The sequence below is a fragment of the Rhinoraja longicauda genome, chromosome 43 (genome assembly GCF_053455715.1).
Source record: "Rhinoraja longicauda isolate Sanriku21f chromosome 43, sRhiLon1.1, whole genome shotgun sequence".
NCBI classification, from domain to species: domain Eukaryota; kingdom Metazoa; phylum Chordata; class Chondrichthyes; order Rajiformes; family Arhynchobatidae; genus Rhinoraja; species Rhinoraja longicauda.
In genome coordinates, this window is record NC_135995.1 from 9,377,728 (window position 1) to 9,403,224 (window position 25,497).

At 44.7% G+C, this 25,497-nt stretch overlaps 2 protein-coding genes across 2 annotated transcripts in view; both read left to right on the forward strand.

Moving 5' to 3' along the window:
- LOC144612114 (zinc-binding protein A33-like) overlaps positions 1-24,972 on the forward strand; it is a 49,150-nt gene extending 24,178 nt beyond the window's left edge. Inside the window, exons 3-8 of the mRNA XM_078431671.1 lie at positions 8,500-8,717; positions 8,809-8,904; positions 16,264-16,497; positions 16,824-16,846; positions 16,936-17,054; positions 24,021-24,972. Of these exons, the coding sequence (XP_078287797.1) occupies positions 8,500-8,717; positions 8,809-8,904; positions 16,264-16,497; positions 16,824-16,846; positions 16,936-17,054; positions 24,021-24,559 (1,229 nt within the window). The 3' untranslated portion in view covers positions 24,560-24,972. The remainder of the gene's footprint in view (positions 1-8,499; positions 8,718-8,808; positions 8,905-16,263; positions 16,498-16,823; positions 16,847-16,935; positions 17,055-24,020) is intronic.
- LOC144612229 (E3 ubiquitin-protein ligase TRIM39-like) overlaps positions 1-25,497 on the forward strand; it is a 194,580-nt gene that overhangs the window by 92,179 nt on the left and 76,904 nt on the right. The gene's annotated exons all lie outside the window — the stretch shown is intronic.

Below are 25,497 nucleotides of genomic sequence, written 5' to 3' on the forward strand. Positions count from 1 at the left end.
CAGCGATAGAGAGAGAGAGAGAGAGAGAGAGAGAGAGAGAGAGAGAGAGAGAGAGGAGAGAGAGACAGCGATTTAAGAGTTGACGCATTTTGGGGCCTAAATTTTAGGCTTTGGTAAATTTCGGGCGGACTTACAATTTAAAAATTTCAGAGAGGAGAGAGAGAGAGGGGGAGAGTGACAGAGAGAGGGGAGGGGAGAGAGAGGGAGAGAGCAAGAGAGAGATAGAGAGACTCCGCTATCCACCTAGCAACCCCCCTAGCAACGCTCCCCCTTAGCAACCTCCCATAGCAAACCCACTGAACCAGCCCCACCTAGCGACCCCCCGAGCGACCACCCTAGCAAACCTCCAAGCGACCCCACCTAGCGACCCCACCTAGCAATGCTTCCCCCTTAGCAACCCCAGCAAACCCACTGAGCAGCCCCACCATAGAACCCTCCTAGCAACCCCACCTAGCAACCCTCCCCCCTAGCAACACCACCCAGCAATCAGTGGCCCAACTTACACTGGTACCTGCCCTCCCTCATCTCACCTCCTTTCTCCTCTCCCTCTCTCACCCGCTCCCCCCCCTCACTCTTCCCCTCTCCTCTCTCTTCCCTCTCCTCTCCCCTCCCTCTTCCCCTCTCTCTCTCTCTCTCCACCCTCCGCTTGATAAAATGACATTTACAATGAACAATTAAACTATTAACAATTAAACTCTAGCCTTGAAGTCAGAGGAATTAAACATCGACAGGTGGCCACGTTTCTCAAAGATGCAGAAGAATAAGCATCGACAGGTGGCCACGTTGAGCTCAAAGATGCAGATTAAGCAGAAAAAAATAACATAATCGCCTGTCGTATATATCGATCATTTTTAATGCCAGTCCCTGATCATCGAAGTGTTTCTTTCAGTTTCTACCTCCTCGACCCAGTGCGAGGCTTTGTTCCACAGGGGCACGGAACAGACAACTCTTTTAAGGTCCCAGTGGGAGGGGCAAATTCATTGGGGCCCGTATATTAAGTGAAGCTGTCGCTAACTCGAAATAATCTACATTGTGTTAATAATAATCTTTTATCATTAGTTTTAACTGTTTTCAACAATATATTAAGTAACTGTTTTAGCAAAGGTGACTCTTTATCCTTAACTAATAGCTTCGCTTCCCATTTATAGATAAATTCTTCTGGGCATAGTTCTTTAATTTTATCCATCTCAAGTTTAACCCATGCTGTTTTTCCACCCTCTTGATAAAAGGATGAAATAAAACTCATTTGTGCTGCCAGATAGTAATTTTTAAAATTTGGTAATTGCAATCCACCTAATTCACATTTCCATGTTAATTTTTCCATAGACACACTTGGCATTTTACCTTTCCAAAAATTATTTGGTAAAGGTATAGGCAATGTTTGAAATAAATACTGTTTCCTCTGAAAAATATTCATCTTAATACAGTTCACTCTCCCTAGCAATGTAATTGGAAGATTCATCCATTTCTTCAGGTCCTCATCTATTTTTTTAATTAGTGGTTTAGAATTTAGTTTATACAGATTATTTAACTTATTATCTACTTTAACCCCTAGGTACTTAATGCCTTCTTTTTGCCATTTAAACTGACTTTCTCTTTTACATTGATCATAATTGCCTTTAAAAAGAGGCATTATTTCAGTTTTATCTTTATTAATTTTGTATCCTGATACTTTCCCGTATTCTTCCAGTCTGAAATATAATTGTCTTAAGGATTCCAATGGTCTAGTAAGACAAATTAAAACATCATCTGCAAATAAAGTAATTTTGTGATTTTCCTGATTAACTTTAAATCCTTCAATGTCTAAATCTGATCTTATTAGTTCAATAACCAATACAAATAAAGCTGGTGACAAGGGACATCCCTTTCTACTAGATCTTTCCAAATTAAATGATTGAGAAGATTGGCCATTTGTCACCACTTTGGCTTTAGGTTGTTTATAAAGGGCTTTTACCCAGTTAATTATTTTCTTATATATCTGCAGTTCCTTCCTGCAGGTTTGTAGGTTCACCGGCTTGGTGTAAATGTAAATTGTCCCTGGTGCGTGCAGGGGGCCGCTGGTCGGTGCGGACTCGGTGGGCCGAAAGGCCTGTGTCTCTGAACTAAATTATACTAGACAACACCAGGGGGTTAGGGAGGTGGGGAGTGAGCTGTGGGCCCAGGAGGGAGGGCTTGTTAGCACTGCGGGATGGGTGGGAACAGTACAATAGAACGATCGCTATGTGCACGGGTTGGTGCCAGAGTTTGCAGCATCAGCAGCCACCCATTGCTGAATTACCCCTTACACAACAGAGAGAATAGAGCTGCAATTATCCAGCTTGGGTGTGGGGGCGGTAAACAAGTTGTGGCAGGTCAGGTGAATGCCTCGGTTAGGTGTGGTGCCACATCTATCTCACGATCTCTCAGACGACTAAAGCAGGTAATTCACAGGCGTTTGATGGATTTGCCGAGACCAGAGGCAAGTGGATCACGTGCAGGGAGAGGAGGTCAGTTTATGCACCACAATCAGAGAGGGAGAAACACAGCAACATTGGAGTAAAGAGGCCCTTCTGCATTTGTACAGGGCCCTGGTGAGACCACTGGATGCCTGACACCATTCTGCTTTAGTTAAACATTTTGTTCACGATGGCCGCGCCATTGTGTTTGGCTGCCTGCCACTGTATATTTCTTTTTTTTCCTAATCAGATGTACAGCACTTTGGTCAACGTGGGTTGTTTTTAAATGTGCTATACAAATAAAATTGACTTGACTTGACTAATGAAACCATTTCCCAATCCATACTTTTCTAATATTTTAAATAAAAAATCCCATTCTAACCTGTCAAACGCCTTTTCAGCATCAAAAGCAACTGCTACACTTAATTCCTTTCTTTTCTGTGCTAAATGTAAAATACTTATAAATCTTGCTACATTATCAGATAATCTCCTTTTTTTTGACAAATCCAGTTTGGTCCTCTTTAACCAGCTTAGGTAAAAATTCTGCCAATTCCTTGCCAAAAGCTTAGCAACTATTTTATAATCTGCATTCAACAATGATATTGGTCTATAAGAAGATGCTTTTCTTTTTTGTGGAATTACGGTTATAATTGCCATTGAGAAGGATTCTGGTAATGTAGAAGTTTTTCCGCTTGATGTATCACTTCCATAAATACTGGTAACAACAAATCTTTAAATTTTTTATAGAACTCAGGCGGGAAACCATCTTCCCCTGGTGATTTATTACTTGGTAAAGAATGTAATACTTCCTCCACTTCTCTCAAAGTAAAGGAGGCATTTAGTCCCATCTGCTCCTCATTAGAGATTGTTGGTAATTGTATCTTGGATAAAAAATTATTTATCTTAAATTCATCCTTTTCAGATTCAGAATGATACAGATTAGTGTAGAATTGCTTAAATACCTCATTGATTTCTCTAGGTTTATAAGTAATAATGTTTTGATCTGTTCTAATTGAATTTATTGTTCTTAATATTTGTTCTTCTTTCAGTTGCCATGCCAATACCTTGTGCGCTCTTTCTCCTAATTCATAATATCTTTGGTTAGTTCGTAATATTCGTTTTTCTGTTCTGTAAGTATGTAAAGTATTGTATTGAAATTTTTTATTTGCAAGCTGTATTTTTTTTGTATCTGAAGAAGCTTTATGTTAGTCTTTTTCTAGTACGGTGATTTCTTTTTCTAATCTTTCAGATTCTTTCCTATAGTTTTTCTTTATCTTAGATGAGTAGCTTATAATATGGCCTCTCAAATAAGCCTTCATTGCATCCCATACAATAAAGTTATCATTAACTGAATTTAAATTTGTTTCCAAAAATAATCCAATTTGTCCTCAAATAAAATCACAAAAGTCTTGCCTTTTCAATAGTAAAGAGTTGAGTCTCAATAAACAATAGACAATAGGTGCAGGAGTAGGCCATTCAGCCCTTCGAGCCAGCACCGCCATTCAATGCGATCATGGCTGATCACTCTCAATCAGTACCCCGTTCCTGCCTTCTCCCCATACCCCCTCACTCCGCTATCCTTAAGAGCTCTATCCAGCTCTCCCTTGAAAGCATCCAACGAACTGGCCTCCACTGCCTTCTGAGTCAGAGAATTCCACACCTTCACCACTCTCTGACTGAAAAAGTTCTTCCTCATCTCCGTTCTAAATGGCCTACCCCTTATTCTTAAACTGTGGCCCCTTGTTCTGGACTCCCCCAACATTGGGAACATGTTTCCTGCCTCTAATGTGTCCAATCCCCTAATTATCTTATATGTTTCAATAAGATCCCCCCTCATCCTTCTAAATTCCAGTGTATACAAGCCCAATCGCTCCAGCCTTTCAACATACGACAGTCCCGCCATTCCGGGAATTAACCTAGTGAACCTTCGCTGCACGCCCTCCATAGCAAGAATATCCTTCCTCAAATTTGGAGACCAAAACTGAACACAGTACTCCAGGTACGGTCTCACCAGGGTCCGGTACCACTGTAGAAGGACCTCTTTGCTCCTATACTCAACTCCTCTTGTTATGAAGGCCAACATTCCATTGGCTTTCTTCACTGCCTGCTGTACCTGCATGCTTCCTTTCATTGACTGATGCACTAGGACACCCATATCTCGTTGAACTCCCCCTCCTCCTAACTTGACCCCATTCAGATAATAATCTGCCTTTCTATTCTTACTTCCAAAGTGAATAACCTCACACTTATCTACATTAAACTGCATCTGCCATGTATCCGCCCACTCACACAACCTGTCCAAGTCACCCTGCAGCCTTATTGCATCTTCCTCACAATTCACACTACCCCCAGCTTAGTATCATCTGCAAATTTGCTAATGGTACTTTTAATCCCTTCGTCTAAGTCATTAATGTATATCGTAAATAGCTGGGGTCCCAGCACCGAACCTTGCGGTACCCCACTGGTCACTGCCTGCCATTCCGAAAGGGCCCCATTTATCCCCACTCTTTGCTTTCTGTCTGTCAACCAATTTTCTATCCATGTCAGTACCCTACCCCCAATACCATGTGCCCTAATTTTGCCCACTAATCTCCTATGTGGGACCTTGTCGAAGGCTTTCTGAAAGTCGAGGTACACCACATCCACTGACTCTCCCCTGTCAATTTCCCTAGTTACATCCTCAAAAAATTCCAGTAGATTTGTCAAGCATGATTTCCCCTTCGTAAATCCATGCTGACTCGGAATGATCCCGTTACTGCTATCCAAATGCTCAGCAATTTCGTCTTTTATAATTGACTCCAGCATCTTCCCCACCACTGATGTCAGACTAACTGGTCTATAATTACCCGTTTTCTCTCTCCCTCCTTTCTTAAAAATTGGGATAACATTTGCTATCCTCCAATCCACAGGAACTGATCCTGAATCTATAGAACATTGAAAAATGATCTCCAATGCTTCCACTATTTCTAGAGCCACCTCCTTAAGTACCCTGGGATGCAGACCATCAGGCCCTGGGGATTTATCAGCCTTCAGTCCCATCAGTCTACCCAAAACCATTTCCTGCCTAATGTGGATTTCCTTCAGTTCCTCCATCACCCTAGGTTCTCCGGCCCCTAGAACATTTGGGAGATTGTGTGTATCTTCCTCAGTGAAGACAGATCCAAAGTAACGGTTTAACTCGTCTGCCATTTCTTTGTTCCCCATAATAAATTCCCCTGCTTCTGTCTTCAAGGGACCCACATTTGCCTTGACTATTTTTTTCCTCTTCACGTACCTAAAAAAACTTTTGCTATCCTCCTTTATATTATTGGCTAGTTTACCCTCGTACCTCATCTTTTCTCCCCGTATTGCCTTTTTAGTTAACTTTTGTTGCTCTTTAAAAGAGTTCCAATCCTCTGTCTTCCCACTCTTCTTTGCTATGTTATACTTCCTCTCCTTAATTTTTATGCTGTCCCTGACTTCCCTCGTCAGCCACAGGTGTCTCTTACTCCCCTTAGAGTCTTTCCACCTCTTTGGAATAAATTGATCCTGCAACCTCTGCATTATTCCCATCTATATACTGACTGTTCTTTATCTGGCATCGTAATTTTCATTAATAATGGTGAATGATCCGATAACAATCTAGCCTTATAATCTATTTGTATTATTCTACCCCTTAATTGAGCTGAAATCAAAAATAGATTTATTCTAGAATATGTATCATGTCTATTGGAATAAAAGGACGGTGGCGGTGACTGAAACTCAATCCGGTATGACGAGAGAAATGAAAAGGAGAGTCCGCAAGATCTACCTTGTTGAATAACTTGAGTAATACATTGTGTTATTATTTGCATTGCTTTTCATCAGCTTCGTGAGTTAATACAAGGCTGTTCTTAATAAACAAAACATAGCCTTCTTATTAAGGAATTAATGTAAGTCGGTGATCAATTTCTCAGGACGTAGATGTAGCGGCACGAACAGCATTTATTGCACATCACTAATTGTCCTGAGTAGATCGCTCGGCCATTTCCAAGGACATTTGATCTTCAACCGAGTTGGATCTTTAACAAAATAAGAGTGTTGCGCTCATCGTTTTTCAGACAGTTTATTTTTTTCAAGTATTCGAGGCGATTAACTGTATTTAAGGTGCGGAAAAATAATTTACATTGTGTCCCTGGATTGTGCCACTGGATTCTTCGTTCGATAATTAAATCGGTGCCTCGCCACCGCACCCCAACCTCTAGTTGATGCCTCGAGTTCTTGTTTCTTGGTCCTCCAAAATATTCCAAATGGAATTTAAACTGGAGGTGGCGGAGTATGGACTTAAGCAAGAAGGGCTTCTTGGAGACGAAGAGTTGACATAAATTTAGTTGCCTAATATGTAATTTAGCAGCCTAATATGCAAACCGCCGGGGATTTAAAAAAAATTACCACAATAGAAGTCTCGGATACAATAATTACCTTGGCTCCGATCTGGTTGCCACATCGGCTGGCTTGTATGTGCACGATCTCCCGCATGGTAAATGTGTTAATTTGAGTTTAGGGAAGGAACGAAAGTAAGAAAGAGAGAAAGAAAGACGGAAGCCGGACTGTCCCGCTGGTTTGCAGAGTGACCGCGCCGCTCTCAGCAGTTCACCAGTTCCTGTGGGATTGCGGCCCTTCAGTTAATAACCATGTCCAAAACCGGGATTATTCCCGTCACGATCTCACACACCTTTATAAGATCACCCCTCATCCTCCTGCGCTCCAAGGAATAAGTCAAGTCAAGTCAAGTCAATTTATTTGTATAGCACATTTAAAAACAACCCACGTTGACCAAAGTGCTGCACATCTGACCAGGAAAAAAAAGAACCATACAGTGGCAGGCAGCCAAACACAACGGCGCGGCCATCTTGAACAAAATGTTAATTCAATCACCCACAGTCCAACAATAAAAGCACTAAACAGGCACCCAAAATTACCCAACCCCAAAAACCCCCCAAAACACAGTCCAACAATAAAAGCATTAAATAGGCATTCAAATCACACACCCCCAAAACCCCCAAAAACACAGTCCAACAATAAAAGCATCAAACAGGCACTCAAACCACCCAACCCCAAAAACACACAAAAAAAGAAACATCCATCACAGTAAGTCTCCTCCAGTCCTCTCTCTCCTCACTGTGATGGAAGGCCACAATGTCTTTCCCTTCTCCCGCTGTCCTCGCCCGCAGTCAGGTTGTTGTGGTTGCAGGCCGCACCGGACGGTCCACATCGGGCCAAGCCCAAGGCGCGTCGCGTCCCAGCCGCTCCCGCAATAAGGTCCTAGTCTGCCCAATCTCTCCCTACAGTGAGGCCCTCAGACCCTGGCAACGTCCTCATAAGTATCTCTACATCCTTTCCAATGTATCCACATTCTTCAAACAGCAGAGTGAACAAAACTGAACACATTGGTCCACACTGGACATCCTTAATATGAAATGATGCACGGCTTACCCAAATATAGATGCACCTGAAGACTGGAGCGCGAGAGACGAGTGAACTGATGTGGATTAAAATATGTTTTAATAATATTATTTCCATCCTGATCCCGGGCTGTGAACGGAGATGCGGGCGGCGGGTTCCACTGCCCAACAAGTGCAACGCCTTCTCAGTTACACCTCCTTAGCGCTGTTCCCTGTCCCTTTCTGTCCTGCCTTACACAATCCCAGGGCAATCTCTCCCCTTTCGTCTATATTCAGGCCGCTTTAATGTCTAACTGACCCCTCCCTCGAGTGATTAGTTGGAAGTGGCCAGGACACCTTCACACTGAACACTTGCAGCCAAATAAAGTCATTGCCGGAGACGGCAGCGCGCGCAGTGGGAAACACTGAACCAGGAAGTGGCGGAGTTACAATGGCTGCGAAAGACCCGGTCGAGAGTTTCACTGAGGAGGCAGTTTGTCCCATCTGCCTGGATTTCTTCACCGATCCGGTGGCACTGGAGTGCGGGCACAACTTCTGCCGCTCCTGTATCACACAGAGTTGGGACAGGGAGGAGAGAAACTCCTGCCCGGAATGTAGAGAGGAGTTTACAGACCGCACCCTCAGGGTGAATCGGGCCTTAGTTAGACTGGCTGAGAAAGCTCGAACACTGAGCCTGAATCGGACAGAGAAGGAAAGTAAACTTCACTGCGAGGAACATCAGGAAGAACTGAAGCTGTTTTGTGAAACTGACAAGAAGCTGATCTGTGTGATTTGTGTGATCTGTGTGATTTGTGCAGCTGGGCTGGAATACAAGTCTCACATCTTCATGCCGGTTAAAGAAGCTGTTGAAATCTACGAGGTAAAAGCAAACCGCTTTTAATCGTATCATTGTTTAATTCCATTTTTACTGTTCAACCATTTAATTTTCTGATTCCCAAACACAATTCCAGGATCAGGTGAAATCTTCCATCCAGTCTCTCAAAAAAGATAAATCAGGGATCCAGCAAATGGAGCAGCAACAGAAAGAGAAGATTTCTGGAGTTCTGGTGAGGCTTTTAAGTTTCGATTTCCTGATCTTGTGCAGGTTTGATCCCTGTGACGTGTGTAATAACAGGGCAGCGCAGTGACACAAGTAGTGCTGCTGTCTCCTAGTTCTGGTGAGCGGGTTCGATCCTGGCCTCGGGCACTGCCCGTGTGGTTCACGCCTTTTCCCTGTGACCGCGTCGAATTCTGTCGAGGTTACCGGTGTTCAAAAATGAAGCAGATGACACGGAGAATTCTTCAAGAAGTTAAAAGCCTTTATTTGCAAACAACGGCTGGAACAATCAGGATGTCAACCATCTGACTGCGCACTTAGTACACCGGGCAGCCTATTTTTATAGGATTATTCTAAACCTTATCTTCTTTACATTACCTCATACACACACTCCTTTCTTCAGTCCTTCATTTCTTTGTAGTCACCCGTCTGTCCCGCCACCATTAAATCCCATTTAGTAATATATCCTTATCTCAATGCTCACATCCCTTCATACTTCGCCTCCCTTATTTCCTGCTAGTCCATCCCTCACGTCCACCCATCACCACAAGGCCTATGTCTTTCCTTATCTCTTCTCTTGCCACCATTAAATCCTACAAATTGATAAATGTCTGCATCTCTTCACATTCTGTCACCCTTATCGTCTAGGCTAAAGCAAAGGTAAAGGCTAAAGAAAAGGAGTGTTATGTTACAGACACGTGTCAAGGGTAAGGAATGTCTAGAGCGCCTTAATTAGTTACAGAGAGGCGCCTAATGCCTAAGTAGTTACAAACCTTAAACAACAATGTATAAAATAATACCGTAACAATGTCTAATGTATAAAATAAAATAATATTGTATTATCTCCCATATTCCCCCCTTTGAGACCCACACGGTCTCACAGAAAAAGAAAACCAAAAAAACGCACATGTTGTTAACTCAAATCATAAATCCACTCTCAACCATTAGCCCCCCCAACTTAGGATTGTATAAAGAATGTGCAGTTTGTCAGTGTTCTCCTTCCAACATGCTATCATCCTGGGTCACTCGGCCAAAAACCTACCCCCATATGTCTAGGTTAGGAAAAAAGACCCAGCTTCCCTTACAACTACGTTCTTAGTAATCTTCCAGAGTAAATTGCTCAACAGTATAGTATTCTATCAGTGGGATCTGTTTCTCTTGGAGGTGAAATTTGCCCGTATCCTGGAGCAACGGCAGCTGATTCGCAGTAGCTTTCACTGTTCTCCTGTATTTTCGTTCTCTTGCCCGTTTACCTCGAGGTCATTCACAGGTTATGCCTGTGGGACAGTCCTTGTACAATGATTGAGATGGTACCACGTGGACCGGCCCTCTACCTGAACAGCAGTCAGTGAGGCCTTAGTTACCATGAACGGGCCTTCCCTTCTCGGCTCATTCCACCTTCGTCGAAAGGCTCGCACATAGACCTGATCTCCGGGTTTAATAGGTCCTTCTCCCTGGTCCGCCTCTGGCTCCTTTTGCTTTTCCTGTGTGTAAATAGACTTGTGTATCATAGTTAGCTGTTGCATGTATTGTTTAAGTTCTACCTCTAATTGTTCCAAACTTGGTCCCTTGTAAGGACCTCTCCATTTGGGCATCGGCATGGGTCTTCCAGTGAGCATCTCATGTGGTGTTAAATGAGTTATTCGATTAGTTTGCATGCGACAGCTCATTAATGCCAATGGCAGGGCATCAATCCAATTTAACTTTGTAGTTGCGCAAATCTTGTTCAATTTAGCTTTCAATGTTCCATTAACTCTTTCTACCATGCCCTGAGATTGAGGGTGGTATACACACCCAAATCTTTGTTTCACTCTCAGGGCTTGCAGCACCAACTTAACTGTTTTTTGAATAAAAGCCGCTCCTTTGTCGGAACTGATTTCGGTTGGTATACCGAATCGTGGGATGACCTCGTTAGTCAGAAACTTGACTACAGTTCCTGCACCTAAATACTTAGATGGTACTGCCTCCACCCATCTGCTAAATCTATCAATTACTACCAGCATATACCTTTTCCCTCTTTCTTTTTTCAGCATGTCCACATAGTCAATAACCAGGTGCCTAAATGGTCCTTCGGGCACAGGTATATGTCCTATAGGTGTTGTTATTCCCTTTCTAACATTGTTTTGAGCACATATCTCACATTGTGACAAAATGTAATCTACTGAAGCCTGTAGGTAGGGTGACCAAAACCCATCTCTCTTTATCTTCCTTAACACTTCCCCCCTTGCACAGTGGTCTAGCCCATGCGCTTCTGAGATGAGAATGGTCAGCAGAGGTGTAGGTGCTACCAGCAAACATTCGTCCGTAGTCCACAGGCCCTTTGCATTCTGTTTAGCTCCCCTCTGTCTCCACATTGTTTGTTCAGCTAAAGTAGCCCTACCTTGCATCGCAACTATATCCTCCTGTGTGGGTTTCAGGTCCAAATTTACCTGCGGGGCAATAATGGCTGATTGGCATCCAGACGCTTTTCTGGCTGCTTCGTCTGCGGCATGATTGCCCTTTGTGATCATGTCGTTTCCCTTTTTATGTGCCTGGCATTTAACGATAGCTAGTGCCTTAGGTTTAGTCAGTGCCCTTATTAGGTCTGAAATTTGCTGAAAATGCTGTATGGGGTCCCCATTGCTTTTCTTGAAGCCACGCTGCTTCTATACTGCCCCAAACAGGTGACAGACCCCATGGGCATATGCTGAATCTGTGTAAATGTCAGCTTTCTCACCCTCCATCATTTCACACGCTGTTGTTAAAGCCTTAATCTCTGCTAACTGGGCTGAACAAGGTTGTGGGCAAGCTTCTAATCTGATTGTTTGAAAACCTGATTGGTCCTGCTGCACTACTGCAAATCCTGCATGATTGCCATCATAATCCCTATAGCATGAACCATCCACAAACAAAACTTTCTTGTCCTCATCATTCAATGGTTCTGATTGTAAGTCCGTCCTTAATTTAGAAAAACCATTGTTTCCCCCAACGCAATTATGGGGCTCCCCCTCATAGTCAAGCGGAACATAATCAGCTATGTTACTTGTGGTGCATCTTTGTATTGTAATGTCTGGGAATGTCAATAGCATTTGAAATGCTATTATTCTAGTCGGTGTTAATACAAACTTCCCCTTCTCCAACAGCTCTACCTCTTTATGGTGTGAATATATAGTTACAGGATAGCCCATGGTTATAGATGAGGCTTTGTTGTACGCATAGTGCAACGCAGCCAGTCCCTGGTGGCAGGGTGGGTAACCCTGCGCCACCTCATCTAATTTTGTACTGTAGTATGCCACAGGCTGCTTAGCTTTACCTATGCCTGTTTCCTGCATCAGTACTGCTGCAGCGTAGCCCTCCTGCCTGTTGGAAACGTACAAGTGAAACATTCTCTCATAATTTGGCAGGGTCAGGGCTGGGGCTGACTGTAACTCTCGCTTAATGGTGTTAAAAGCTGTCTCTACCTCCTCATTCTATTGTAAAACATTTCTCAAATTTGTGTGTCCTGCTTCCTTCAGTATTTTTCTCAATGGCATCACAATTTCAGCATATTCTCCAATCCAGTCTGAGCTATATCCAGACATTCCCAAAAATGTCATCATTTGCTTTACTGCCCGAGGCTTGGGAGCTTTAATTATTGCCTCAATTTGATCTGGTGCTATAGCCGTTACTCCCTTGGAGATCAATCGTCCTAAATATTCCACCTGTTGCTTACAAAACTGCAACTTCTTCCTGGACACTTTATGGCCTCCGTATGCCAGCCTTTCTAAAAGAGTCAGGGTGTCTTGCTCACATTGCTCCTCACTTTCAGAGCAGCCCAAAAAATCATCCACATATTGTATTAATGTACTATGTAGGGATATACCTTCCAAATCTGCCTTCAGTACCTGATTGAAAACATGAGGCGAGTCTTTAAATCCCTGTGGCATCCTAGTATAAGTATAGTGAATGCCCCTGTAACTAAACGCAAACAAAAACTGGCATCTTTCCGATAACGGCACGATAAAGAATGCTGAGCAGATATCAATCACTGAAAAGTACACTGCCTCCGGTGGAATGTTAGTCAGCAGTGTGTGTGGGTTTGGAACCACTGCTGGCCAATCTCTCACTACCTCATTGACTGCTCTTAGATCATGTACTAATCTCCACCTTGTCTTGTCTGCTTTTAAAACTGGCAACAGCGGAGTGTTACAGGGACTTTTTGTCTTGACGAGTACTCCCGCTTCTAACAGACCCTGTATAGTTATTGCTATGCCTTCCTCTGCTTCTGGCTTTAAGGGGTATTGCGGTTTCCTTGGCAAAATTGCCCCCTGCTTTAGTTCTATTTCTACCGGGTTTGCGGATTTCACTTTTCCAACATCTGTATCATGTTGTGACCACAGGCCATGTGGCAGCCTGTTTAACATGTCTTCCTTTGTCTGACCTTCTCCCTTCTGTAATAAAAAGAGATGTTGCTGGGGACTAACTTCAACCTCTTTTGTCGTTCCCACCATATCTATGCTCACCGCTATCTTGACATAATTATCGTCCTCAGATTTCCATACCTTCGGTGTAATTTTTTCCCAGTTAACAATAGTGTTTACTTGCTTCATCATGAGCCCCAAGTCCCTGGACTGATATCCCTTATTTACTAGTAATGTCACATGAGGTGCAGCTCCTGGCACCCTATACCACTTGTCAAAAAAGGTGTTCCATTTAATTTGCAAGGCTACCCCTTGTTTTCCAATTGTTATGGCTTCTGCCCTTAGGTGCTGCTGGCCGCATGCTCCCAGGCGCCACAACCTCTCCTGCTCTATGTCCTGGGTCTCTTCAAAACGTACCGTACAATGTAGCTCAGTCTTGGGCGGGGTTGCTTCAGGTAATATTGTCATTCCTCCCTCTTTCCATCTGTTCCACGTATTCCAAATTTGATCTTCTATATTTCCTACCCAAAATACATTAGCTTTTCTAGCTTCCCCCATAAACAGCTGGGTATTCAATTTCTCCACGTTCAGACTATCTTTGGTATATTCTAACTTTAATTCTAGTTTCAACAAGGCATCCCTACCTAGCAGATTAATGGGGGTTCCTTTGGACACCAATACCGGCAATACTATTTCTCTATTACTCATTTTTAAACTTACAGGGGTTGTGCATCGTGTTAACTGTGTTTTTCCCGAGAACCCTACAGTTTTAACAAATTTCCCTGACATGGGAAGGTGGGAGGCATACTGGGAGGATTTCTGATTTATCCTTAGGTTTATAGTTCTTGATTAACACTTCCATTTCATCACACATGTTTATATCAAACGTGCCTTCCTTGGGCCATTTCGTGACTAATTTTCCCGTCCTTTTTTCCCATTTTTCAGAATGTTTTTTAATATCCTCTTTGGATACGGGGAATTTCTTACTTAGTATTTCAACTGCAGTTATTTTATTCATTGTACTTGTCTTATTTTAGTGCACTTGGTCAGTCAGTTTAAATGCAGTCCTTGTTCTCACTCCGTTCCGTCGCTATAGTCACTATGCTACCTACTATGCTATTTCTATTTTCTACAGTTCTACTATATTCCTTTAATATTTTGCAATTTTATTATTTTTATGTTATCCAATTATTCCAATTCTTGATCTGCCCGTACAAACCCCTCCTCGCTTAGGGCGGTATCCACAGATCCTCTGATCCTGCCCGTACAGACCTCTAGCTAACCAGAGTAATCCCCAGTTAACTAGAGCGGTATCCACAGATCCTCTGATCCTGCCCGTACAGACCCCTAGCTAACCAGAGTAATCCCCGGTTAACTAGAGCGGTATCCACAGGATGCTTTATCCTGCCCGTACAGACCCCTAGCTGATCAGAATAATCCCCGGTTAACTAGAGCGGTATCACAGGATGCTTTATCCTGCCCGTACAGACCCCTAGCTGACCAGAGTGACCCCCGGTTAACTAGAGCGGTATCCACAGGCCGGCCCATCTATTCAGTCCCCTATCCTCTTAGGGCGGTATCCACGAGGTCTTCGTGACGTCACAAATCTACTTTCTTAACTTATCTATTTTCTACTTACCCCACTGCGCAGCCTTCTTGAGCAATCCTCCGGGTCTCTTTTTAGAATAGTTTAGACAGATTCTTTGGATCGGAGAGGCCCTTTAACTGCCTAGACGCTTCTGTGTCACCAGCGGCCCCCCGTTTCAACAGGTTATAAGTCCGAATGAAGCGGAAAACCGCCTACCCTTTAGCGGGTGGCCACCCTTGTCCTGTTGTTCCGGGGAGCCCCCGTGGGGCTAGGAAGCGCCCTTGGCTGGTCGTCCTTTATCGAACGGGCCTCTATCCGATCCTGCCGACTACGCCAATTTTGTCGTGGTTACCGGTGTTCAAAATGAAGCAGATGACACGGAGAATTCTTCAAGAAGTTAAAAGCCTTTATTTGCAAACAACGGCTGGAACAATCAGGATGTCAACCATCTGACTGCCCACTTAGTACACCGGGCAGCCTATTTTTATAGGATTATTCTAAACCTTATCTTCTTTACATTACCTCATACCCACACTCCCTTCTTCAGTCCTTCATTTCCTTGTAGTCACCCGTCTGTCCCGCCACCATGAAATCCCATTTAGTAATATATCCTTATCTCAATGCTCACATCCCTTCATACTTCGCCTCCCTTATTTCCTGCTAGTCCATCCCTCACATCCATCCATCACGCCAAGGCCTATGTTTTTCCTTATCTCTTCTCTTGCCACCATTAAATCCTACTCATTGATGAATGTCTGCATCTCTTCACATTCTGTCACCCTTATCGTCTAGGCTAAAGCAAAGGTAAAGGCTAAAGCAAAGGAGTGTTATGTTACAGACACGTGTCAAGGGTAAGGAATGTCTAGAGCGCCTTAATTAGTTACAGAGAGGCGCCTAATGCCTAAGTAGTTACAAACCTTAAACAACAATGTATAAAATAATACTGTAACAATGTCTAATGTATAAAATAATATCATGTATAAAATAATATCGTATTATCTCCCATAATACCTTCCACGTCCAAACGACACGCCGGTTGGACAGTCAATCGGCGATTGTAAATCATCCCTGTGAAAGTAGGTGGTGGGCAAATCAATGGGAATTAAAGGGGACGTGAAAGGGAATGGGCAGCAGGGAATTGGATGAGCGGAATGGGATTGATGGGATAATGACATTTCCGAAGCATTTGGATAAGCTATTGAATTCTCGTGATAATCAGCTATCTATTCAATGGAAGTAAATGGGATTGGTGAGGATCTGTACAGTGGCCAGTATGGATATAGTGGGCAGAATGGTCTATTCCTGCGCCCTATGACCAGATATTGATTGGCCAAATAATATCTTCCATACCGTGAGGAAACACAATACAGTGACATATTGAACTTCACCTTTCATTTCACAGGAACAGTCACACAACCTTCAGTCACAGATCACATCCCAGTTTGTTGAACTGCACCAGATTCTCACTGAGAAAGAGCAGCGCGTACTGGCAGATATCCAGGAGGAAGAGAAGAAGTTTCTGAATACAATGGAGAAACATCTCCAAGTGATTCAAGAGAATTTAAATTCCATTGAGAACGAAGTCAAAAGCTTACAGGAACAGCTGGATCTAAAAGACAACGTGTCATTTTTGAAGGTGAGGGGTTTTGGCGAGGGGAAAGTGCACGGTGGGTGACATTTGTGAAATAAACGCCACATTTACCAGTGATTCAGAGCTGGGCCAATGTTCCCTCTGTCCCAGCAATGTGCTGCTGTTGTTCCAAAACTAAAGGGCTTCCCTCTTAACGTATGGGAGCTCAGCGCTGCATGCAAACTCCTTGGGAAAGAGCTGCTGTGATCTTACCAATGAGAGTTGTGAAAGGGGAATTATCAGAGGCTTTTAGCAATCTATGTGAAATTCCCACTGTCCTGACGAGAAAAGTCCATCTCAGTTAATTGTGATTTGTGTTTGATTTCTTGCAGGAGGAAGCTGGTCGCAAGATGAGGTAGGACATCGTCTGGACTGAATGTTCTTGTAGAACAGCTCAAAAACATGCTGATGCTCAATTTATAACCTGTCATTAAATATTTGCAGGGTTCATGATGAAGCAAAATCACTGTCGGTTGCAGATGGTGCCTTGCCGATGGAAAGATTCGATAACCCTTTTTTTCTCAACACCGTATTTAGAGAAACAACTGACATCATCAAGCAAGGTAAATCTTAATCCCTTTCCATTGTTGTTGTTTGATATCTTTACGTCATACTTGGATGCAAAGGTTGGTGTAATGAATGGATTGAAGGGAAATCAGATTCATGTAAGCTGGGAAGCATCACAGTCAGAGAGCAAAGCAGCACAGAAACAGGCCCTTTCACTGCACACGCCCATGCCCACCAAGTTGCCCAATCAACTTGCCTGCATCTGCCCCATATCCTTCCAAGTCATTCCAATCCACCTACCTGCCCAAGTGTCCCTTAAATATCGTAATTGTACCTGTCTTGAGCACTTCCTCTGGCAGCTCACTGCATATAGGAATGACCTACTGCTGGAAAAAGCTGCTCTTCAGGTTTCTTCAAGTTAGTGTTTCCCCTCTCACCTGAAACCGGTGTCCTCCAGTATTAGATTGGAAAAATACTGTGGGTATTCACCTTATCTGTGCACCTTATATAGATCTTATCCACGCCTATAAAGTCAGCCTGATAGGCTCCAAAGACAAATGTCCCCACCTGCGCAAACTCTCCTGATAAACAAACCCTCCAGACACGACAGAGTCCTCATAAATCTTCTTGCACCCTCTCCAGTTTGCCAACAACCTCATTGTGTCAAACGCTATCTTTAATATCCTGACCTTGGAAAGAATGAGCAACACACACATTCTTCACCTTCCTGCCTGTCACCGTTGCATCTTTCATGGCACTGTGTACCTGCACCCCGACATCTCTCCGTTCTATAAAGCTCCCCGTTTACTGTGTATGTCCTGCCCTGGTTTGTCTCAGCAAAGTGCATCGCCTCACCTTCACATGAATAAATCCCACCTGCCGTTCCTGAGCCCATTGGTCCAGTTCACAGGGATCCCATTTACTCAGGTAACATTCTTCACTCTCCACAATGTCACCAATTTTACTTCCATCTGCAAACTGACTAACCGTGCAACCTACATACACACACAATCGTGTATATAAATAAGGAACAACAGTGGGCTCTGTCTCCAGTCTGAAAAACAACCCTCTACCAACATCCTCTGTCTGTGACCTTCAGGTAATGTTGTGTTCCATCGGCTAGTTCACCCCGGATTCCATGAGATCCAACCTTCCAGAGCGGCCTCCCATGTGGTGTGTAGAAGTTGCATCTCTCAGAGGGCAGTGAATATCTGGCATGTTGTGCTCGGGGTGGTGGTAAAAAGCTGAGTTGTTGGATATGTGCAACTTGGCTACAAATAAATGTCTGATAGATCAAAAATATAAGATTATGGGGAACTCACACAGAAGAGGAAATGGTGCCAGCTTAGATCAGCCATGATCATATAACATATAACATATAACAACTACAGCATGGAAACAGGCCTGTCCGGCCCTACCAGTCCACGCCGACCATTCTCCCTGACCTAGTCTCATCTACCTGCACTCAGACCATAACCCTCTAATCCCCTCTCATCCATATACCTATCCAATTTACTCTTAAATAATAAAATCGAGCCAGCCTCCACCACTTCCACCGGAAGCCCATTCCATACAGCCACAACCCTCTGAGTAAAGAAGTTCCCCCTCATGTTACCCCTAAACCTTTGTCCCTCAATTCTGAAGCTATGTCCCCTTGTTGGAATCTTCCCCACTCTCAAAGGGAAAAGCCTACCCACGTCAACTCTGTCCGTCCCTCTCAAAATTTAAAAAACCTCTATCAAGTCCCCCCTCAACCTTCTACGCTCCAAAGAATAAAGACCCAACCTGTTCAACCTCTCTCTCTAGCCTAAGTGCTGAAACCCAGGCAACATTCTAGTAAATCTCCTCTGTACCCTCTCCATTTTGTCGACATCCTTCCTATAATTTGGCGACCAGAACTGCACACCATACTCCAGATTCGGCCTCACCAATGCCCTGTACAATTTTAACATTACATCCCAACTTCTATACTCGATGCTCTGATTTATAAAGGCAAGCATACCAAACGCCTTCTTCACCACCCTATCCACATGAGATTCCACCTTCAGGGAACAATGCACAGTTATTCCCAGATCCCTCTGTTCCACTGCATTCCTCAATTCCCTACCATTTACCCTGTACGTCCTATTTTGATTTGTCCTACCAAAATGCAGCACCTCACACTTATCAGCATTAAACTCCATCTGCCATCTTTCAGCCCACCCTTCCAAAAGGCCCAAGTCTCTCTGTAGACTTTGAAAATCTACCTCACTATCAACTACTCCACCTACCTTAGTATCATCTGCATATTTACTAATCCAATTTGCCACACCATCATCCAGATCATTAATGTAAATGACAAACAACAGTGGACCCAACACAGATCCTTGGGGCACTCCACTAGACACTGGCCTCCAACCTGACATACAATTGTCAACCGTTACCCTCTGGTATCTCCCATTCAGCCATTGTTGAATCCATCTTGCAACCTCACTATTAATACCCAACGATTTAACCTTCTTAATCAACCTTCCATGTGGAACCTTGTCAAATGCCTTACTGAAGTCCATATAGACAACATCCACAGCCTTGCCCTTATCAATTTCCCTGGTAACCTCTTCAAAAAATTCAAGAAGATTAGTCAAACATGACCTTCCAGGCACAAATCCATGTTGACTGTTTCTAATCAGGCCTTGATTATCCAAATAATTATATATATTGTCCCTAAGTATCTTTTCCATTAATTTTCCCACCACAGACGTCAAACTAATAGGTCTATAATTGCTAGGTTTACTTTTAGAACCTTTTTTAAACAAAGGCACAACATGCGCAATGCGCCAATCTTCCGGCACCATCCCCGTTTCTAATGACGTTTGAAATATTTCCGTCATAGCCCCTGCTATTTCTGCACTAACTTCCCTCAATATCCTAGGGAATATCCATTCAGGACCTGGAGACTTATCCACTTTTATATTTTTCAAAAGTGTCCGTACCTCCTCTTCTTTAATCCTCCTAATTTCCATCACTACTCTACTTGTTTCGCTTACCTCACATAATTCAATATCCTTCTCCTCGGTAAATACCGAAGAAAAGAAATTGTTTAATATCTCCCCCATTTCTTCCGGCTCAGCACATAGCTGTCCACTCTGACTCTCTAATGGACCAATTTTATCCCTCACTATCCTTTTGCTATTGACATATCTGTAGAACCCCTTGGGGTTTACTTTTACATTACTTGCCAAAGCAGCCTCATATCTTTTTTTCGCTTTTCTAATTTCCTTTTTAAGATTCCTTTTACATTCTTTATATTCCTCAAGAACCTCATTTACTCCCTGCCGCTTATATTTATTGTATATCTCCCTCTTTTTCCGAACCAAGTGTCCAATTTCCCTCGAAAACCACGGCTCTTTCAAATTATTATTCTTTCCTTTCCACCGAACAGGGACATAAAGACTCTGTACTCTCAAAATTTCACCTTTAAATATCCTCCATTTCTCTATTATATCCTTTTCATAAAACAACAATTTCCATTTCACTCCTTTTAAATCCTTTCTCATCTCCTCAAAATTAGCCTTTCTCCAATCCAAAATCTCAACCCTTGGTCCAGATTTGACCTTCTCCATAATGATATTGAAACTAATGGCATTATGATCACTAGACCCAAAGTGCTCCGCAACACATACCTCCGTCACCTGACCCATCTCATTTCCTAACAGGAGGTCCAACACTGCCCCTTCTCTGGTAGGCACCTCTACCTATTGCTGCAAAAAACTATCCTGCACACATTTTACAAACTCCAAACCATCCAGCCCTTTAACAGAATGTGATTCCCAGTCTATATACGGAAAATTGAAATCACCCACAATCACCACTCTGTGCTTACTACTAATATCTGCTATCTCCTTACATATTTGCTCTTCCAATTCTCGTTCCCTATTTGGCGGTCTATAATACACCCCTATAAGTGTTGCTAAACCTTTCTCATTTCTGAGTTCCACCCAAACAGCCTCCTTAATCGAGCCTTCTAGTCTGTCCTGCCAAAGCACTGCTGTGATATCCTCCCTGACAAGCAATGCAACACCCCCACCTCTTGCCCCTCCGATTCTATCACATCTGAAACAATGAAATCCTGGAATATTTAATTGCCAATCGCAACCCTCCTGCAACCATGTTTCACTGATCGCCACAACATCATACTTCCAGATGTCAATCCAGGCTCTAAGCTCATCCACCTTTCTTACAATGCTCCTAGCATTAAAATATACACATTTAAGGGACCCATCATTTCTTATTCTCAGTTTATTTCTTTTCCCTTCTTTCTCTCCTACATATTGGGTCTGAGTGTTTCCCTTTTCTGCCTCCTGCCTCACACACTGCCTATTAGCTATCTGTGTTTGAGTCCCTCCCCCAAACCGTACTAGTTTAAAGTCTCCGCAGTTATTTTAGCAAATCTCCCCGCCAGGATATTGGTTCCCCTCGGGTTCAGATGCAACCCGTCCTTTTTGTAGAGGTCATACTTCCCCCAGAAGAGGTCCGAATGATCCAGAAACTTGAAACCCTGCTCCCTGCACCAGTTCCTCAGCCACGTATTTATCCTCCACCTCACTCCATTCCTATTCTCACTATCACGTGGCACAGGCAGTAAGCCTGAGATTATTACTTTGGAAGTCCTTTTTTTTAACACTCTTCCTAGCCCCCTGAATTCTCCTTTCAGGACCTCTTCCCTTATCCTACCTATATTGTTGGTACCTATATGTACCACGACCTCTGGCTCCTCTCCCTCCCCTTTCAGGATATCCTGGACACGCTCAGACACATCCCGGACACCGGCACCAGGGAGGCAAACCACCATCCGGGTCTCCCGACTGCGTCCACAGAAACGCCTATCTGACCCCCTCACTATAGAGTCCCCTATTACTACTGCTCTCCTCTTCCTTTCCCTACCCTTCTGAGCAACAGGGGCAAGCCTGAGGAGTGGATCCTAATCCTGCTCCTGGTTTCTTGTGTTCCTATGCTCCTGCGTACCGATAAATTGACAGACTTGACACAGAGGAAATGCAGCAAAGATTAACAATACTTGTCCCTGGGACAATGAGTTTGCTGTGTGGGGTGAGATTGAGTAGACTAGGCCTGTGTACTTGAGTGTTTCAGTGTATTAGAGGAGATCTCAGTGAAACACAGAGTTCTTACAGGGCTCAGTGGGCTGGATGCAGGGAGGATGGTTCCCCTGTCAGAGGGGTCTGGAGAGCGGGCACTCTCTTAGAATGTGGGCTGCACCATGTAGCACAGAGACAAGGAGACATTACTGCACGCAGAGACTGGGAACGACCCTGCATCACATTACTGCACGCAGAGACTGGGAACGACCCTGCATCGGTGGCTGTGGAGACTCAGTCATTCAGTGCCCTTGGAGCTGAGAGCCATGGTTGTACATTACAGAGTCTGGCCCTTCGGCCCATCGTGTCCATGACCATCTTTTCCCCAGCTATACGAATCGATTTGCCCACATTCCATCCGCATTCTTCTGCACCTCACCTATTTAAGTACCTCCAATATATTGATGATATCTCACTCCACCACCTCCTCTGCAGCATGTTCCAGATATCACCCACTCTCAGTGTAAATCTATGTACTAAACCTCTTGTTTGTTTGTTTGTTCATGAACTACAGCCAAAACGGTACACGATAGCGATTTTAAGCCCACCTTGCTCACCGTCATCCCTTTGGTGCTAATGGAAGAAGTTTCAATCAAATCGGTGTTATATTTTTTAAGTTATTCACATTTTAAAGTATAAATCTATCTCCTAGGGAGGTAGGGGGGAGGGAGTGTGGTAGTGGGGAGGGAGGGAGAAGGGGGGAGTGAGGGAGGGAGGGAGGGGAGGAGAGGGAGATTGGGGGAGGAGAGGGTGCTGCACTAATGCAGGAGAGGTTTGGGGGCCAACGGATCCACTTGTTCCAGTAAAACCTAAATCTCAGATATACTTTAAAATTCTTTGCTCTCAATATAAACCTGCACTCTCATGATTTGATATCCCTGCATGCGAATAAGGTTTAGATAATTACCCTGCATCCTGCTGCAGACTTTGACAACCTTCCCCACTATCCACAATTTTTGCTTCCTCCCCAAACTTACTAATCACACCTCCCACATTCACATCCAAGCCATGATCATATAACATAAACAGCAAAGGTTGCAGCGCCGATCTCTGCTACAAACCACCAGCCACAGACCTTCAAGCAGAAGAATCATCCTTCTCCCACTACCTTCCACCTCCAACCACCAAGCCAATTATGGGTCCATTTTACCAACTCGTCTTGGATCCCACCTCCCTTCGCTTTCTGGACCAGCCTTGCACGCGGAACATTGTCAAGTCCCTCAGTGAAGTTCATATATTGGTTTACAATGAGATCAGTGTGTTAGTTGTACACACCCATCAAATCCACCCGTGAATCCGCTCTCTTTCAACGACCCCACAACCACAAGTCTCCACCCATTCTGTCCAACACCCGAACATTCAACCTCTGCTTCCTTCCATGGTCCAAGCCACCCCTCCCTCTCTCTCACCCTCCACTCATAGAAACAGGGGCAGGTCATCTGGCCCCCCTTTCACTGTGATCATGACGACCCCACCACGGACCTCTACCTCCTCTTTAACAACCTCAAATTACCGCTAACCTCAATATCCTCTTGTTCCGATCTGCCTCCATATGTGAGTACCCTCCCCCTTCGTTTCTCCTTCACCACCGCAATCTCCCAATCCTCCTCACTCTCCGCACCCGTCCTCCCCGTCCACCCTCCCCCACCTCACGAAATTCCCCTCTCCATCCCTGGATTAAAAGCTCCTGGGGAGATGTCTGTTGTCCCCCCCCCGATGTGGTTGTGGGTGAAACCCCGGGCAGGGTTTCAGTTGTCCGCCCGCCTGTGCCTGAGGCCGAGCGGCCTCTCCCCCGGTCCCGGGGCCGCGCTGCCCGAGTCTCCCCCCGACCCCCCCCCCCCCCCCCCCCCCCCCCGGGACTCTCTGATTCTCTGCTTCTCCCCCCAGTCTCCGTCACCCTGGATGTGGAAACAGCGGGTCCGGAGATCGAGGTGTCTGAGGATCGGAAGAGGGTGAGACGGATCTGGACCGGGACCCGGAGGAGTCTCCCTGACACCGGGAAGAGGTTTACAGACAGGTCGTGTGTGCTGGGATCGGAGGGGTTCACATCGGGGAGACATTACTGGGAGGTGGAGGTGGCGGGGAGTCGGGGCTGGAGTCTGGGAGTCGCCGCAGAGACTGTGGAGAGGAAGGGATGGGTCCCACTGAACCCGGAGACTGGAGTCTGGAGCATCTGGCGGGTGGATGACGTGTTTGAAGCAGTCACCTCCCCTCGATCCCCTCTCCCCGCCCGTCCCATCCCCGGGAGGGTGGGAGTTTATCTCAGTTACGAGTCCGGGACAGTTTCATTTTACGACGCGGCCACCAAGTCCCATCTCCACACCTTCACTGGGAATAAATTCACGGAGAAACTTTATCCTTTCTTCGGGCCTTGGGATGTAGACAAGTGGGTGAGAATCTGCTCCGGTTCCGCTCCGGGTGTGTAAAAGGGTCGGGTCCCGGGACCGGCGTCAGGAGCGGGGCTCAGGGGCTGTGGGGCAGAAACCCAGTGGACAACAGGTCGGCGCTGAACGGCTCCCATTGAATCCCCAAACTGCAACACGATCTCCCACCTTCCATCCTCAATACTCTGACTGATGAAGGCCAATGTGCCAAAAGCATTTTTGAACGCCTTATCCACCTGCGACTCGACCTTCAAGGAACCATGCCCCTGAACTCCTAGATCCCTCTGCTCTACAACACTCCCCAGAGGACCACCGTTCACCGTGTGGGTCCTGCCCTTGTTCCACGTCACAAAATGCAACACCTCATTACAACATCGGGGGCTCCAGTCTGCGACCCGCCGGCGCGCACATCACCCGTTGTGGCTCCGCTCACGTTTGTAACTCTTCACCTTTAACTTGACCTTTAATAAAGTCTTTAAAAAATAACCCGCGTTTGAGTTCTCTCCGCGTCCCCGCGTCACGGTACAGAGATCTCTTCAAACAGCAGACACAAGGATCCGTGGATACTGGGTTTACAAAAGGAAAAATACACACAGAGTGCTGGAGTAACTCAGCGGGTCAGGCAGCATCTGTGGAGAACATGGATAGGTGACGTTTCACAGAGTGCTGGAGTAACTCAGCGGGTCAGGCAGCATCTGTGGAGAACATGGATAGGTGACGTTTCACAGAGTGCTGGAGTAACCAGGTTAATTCCCGGAATGGCGTGACTGTCATACAGGGGCCACACAGTCTAAGAATAAAGGGGAGGCTGTTTAAAACTGAGGTGAGAAGAAACTTTTTCACTCAGAGAGTTGTGAATTTGTGGAATTCTAAACATAGAAACATCGAAAGTAGGTGCTGGAGGAGGCCATTCGGCCCTTTCAGCCTGTACACACCGCCATTCATTGTGATCGTGGCTGACCGTCCACAATCAGTAACCT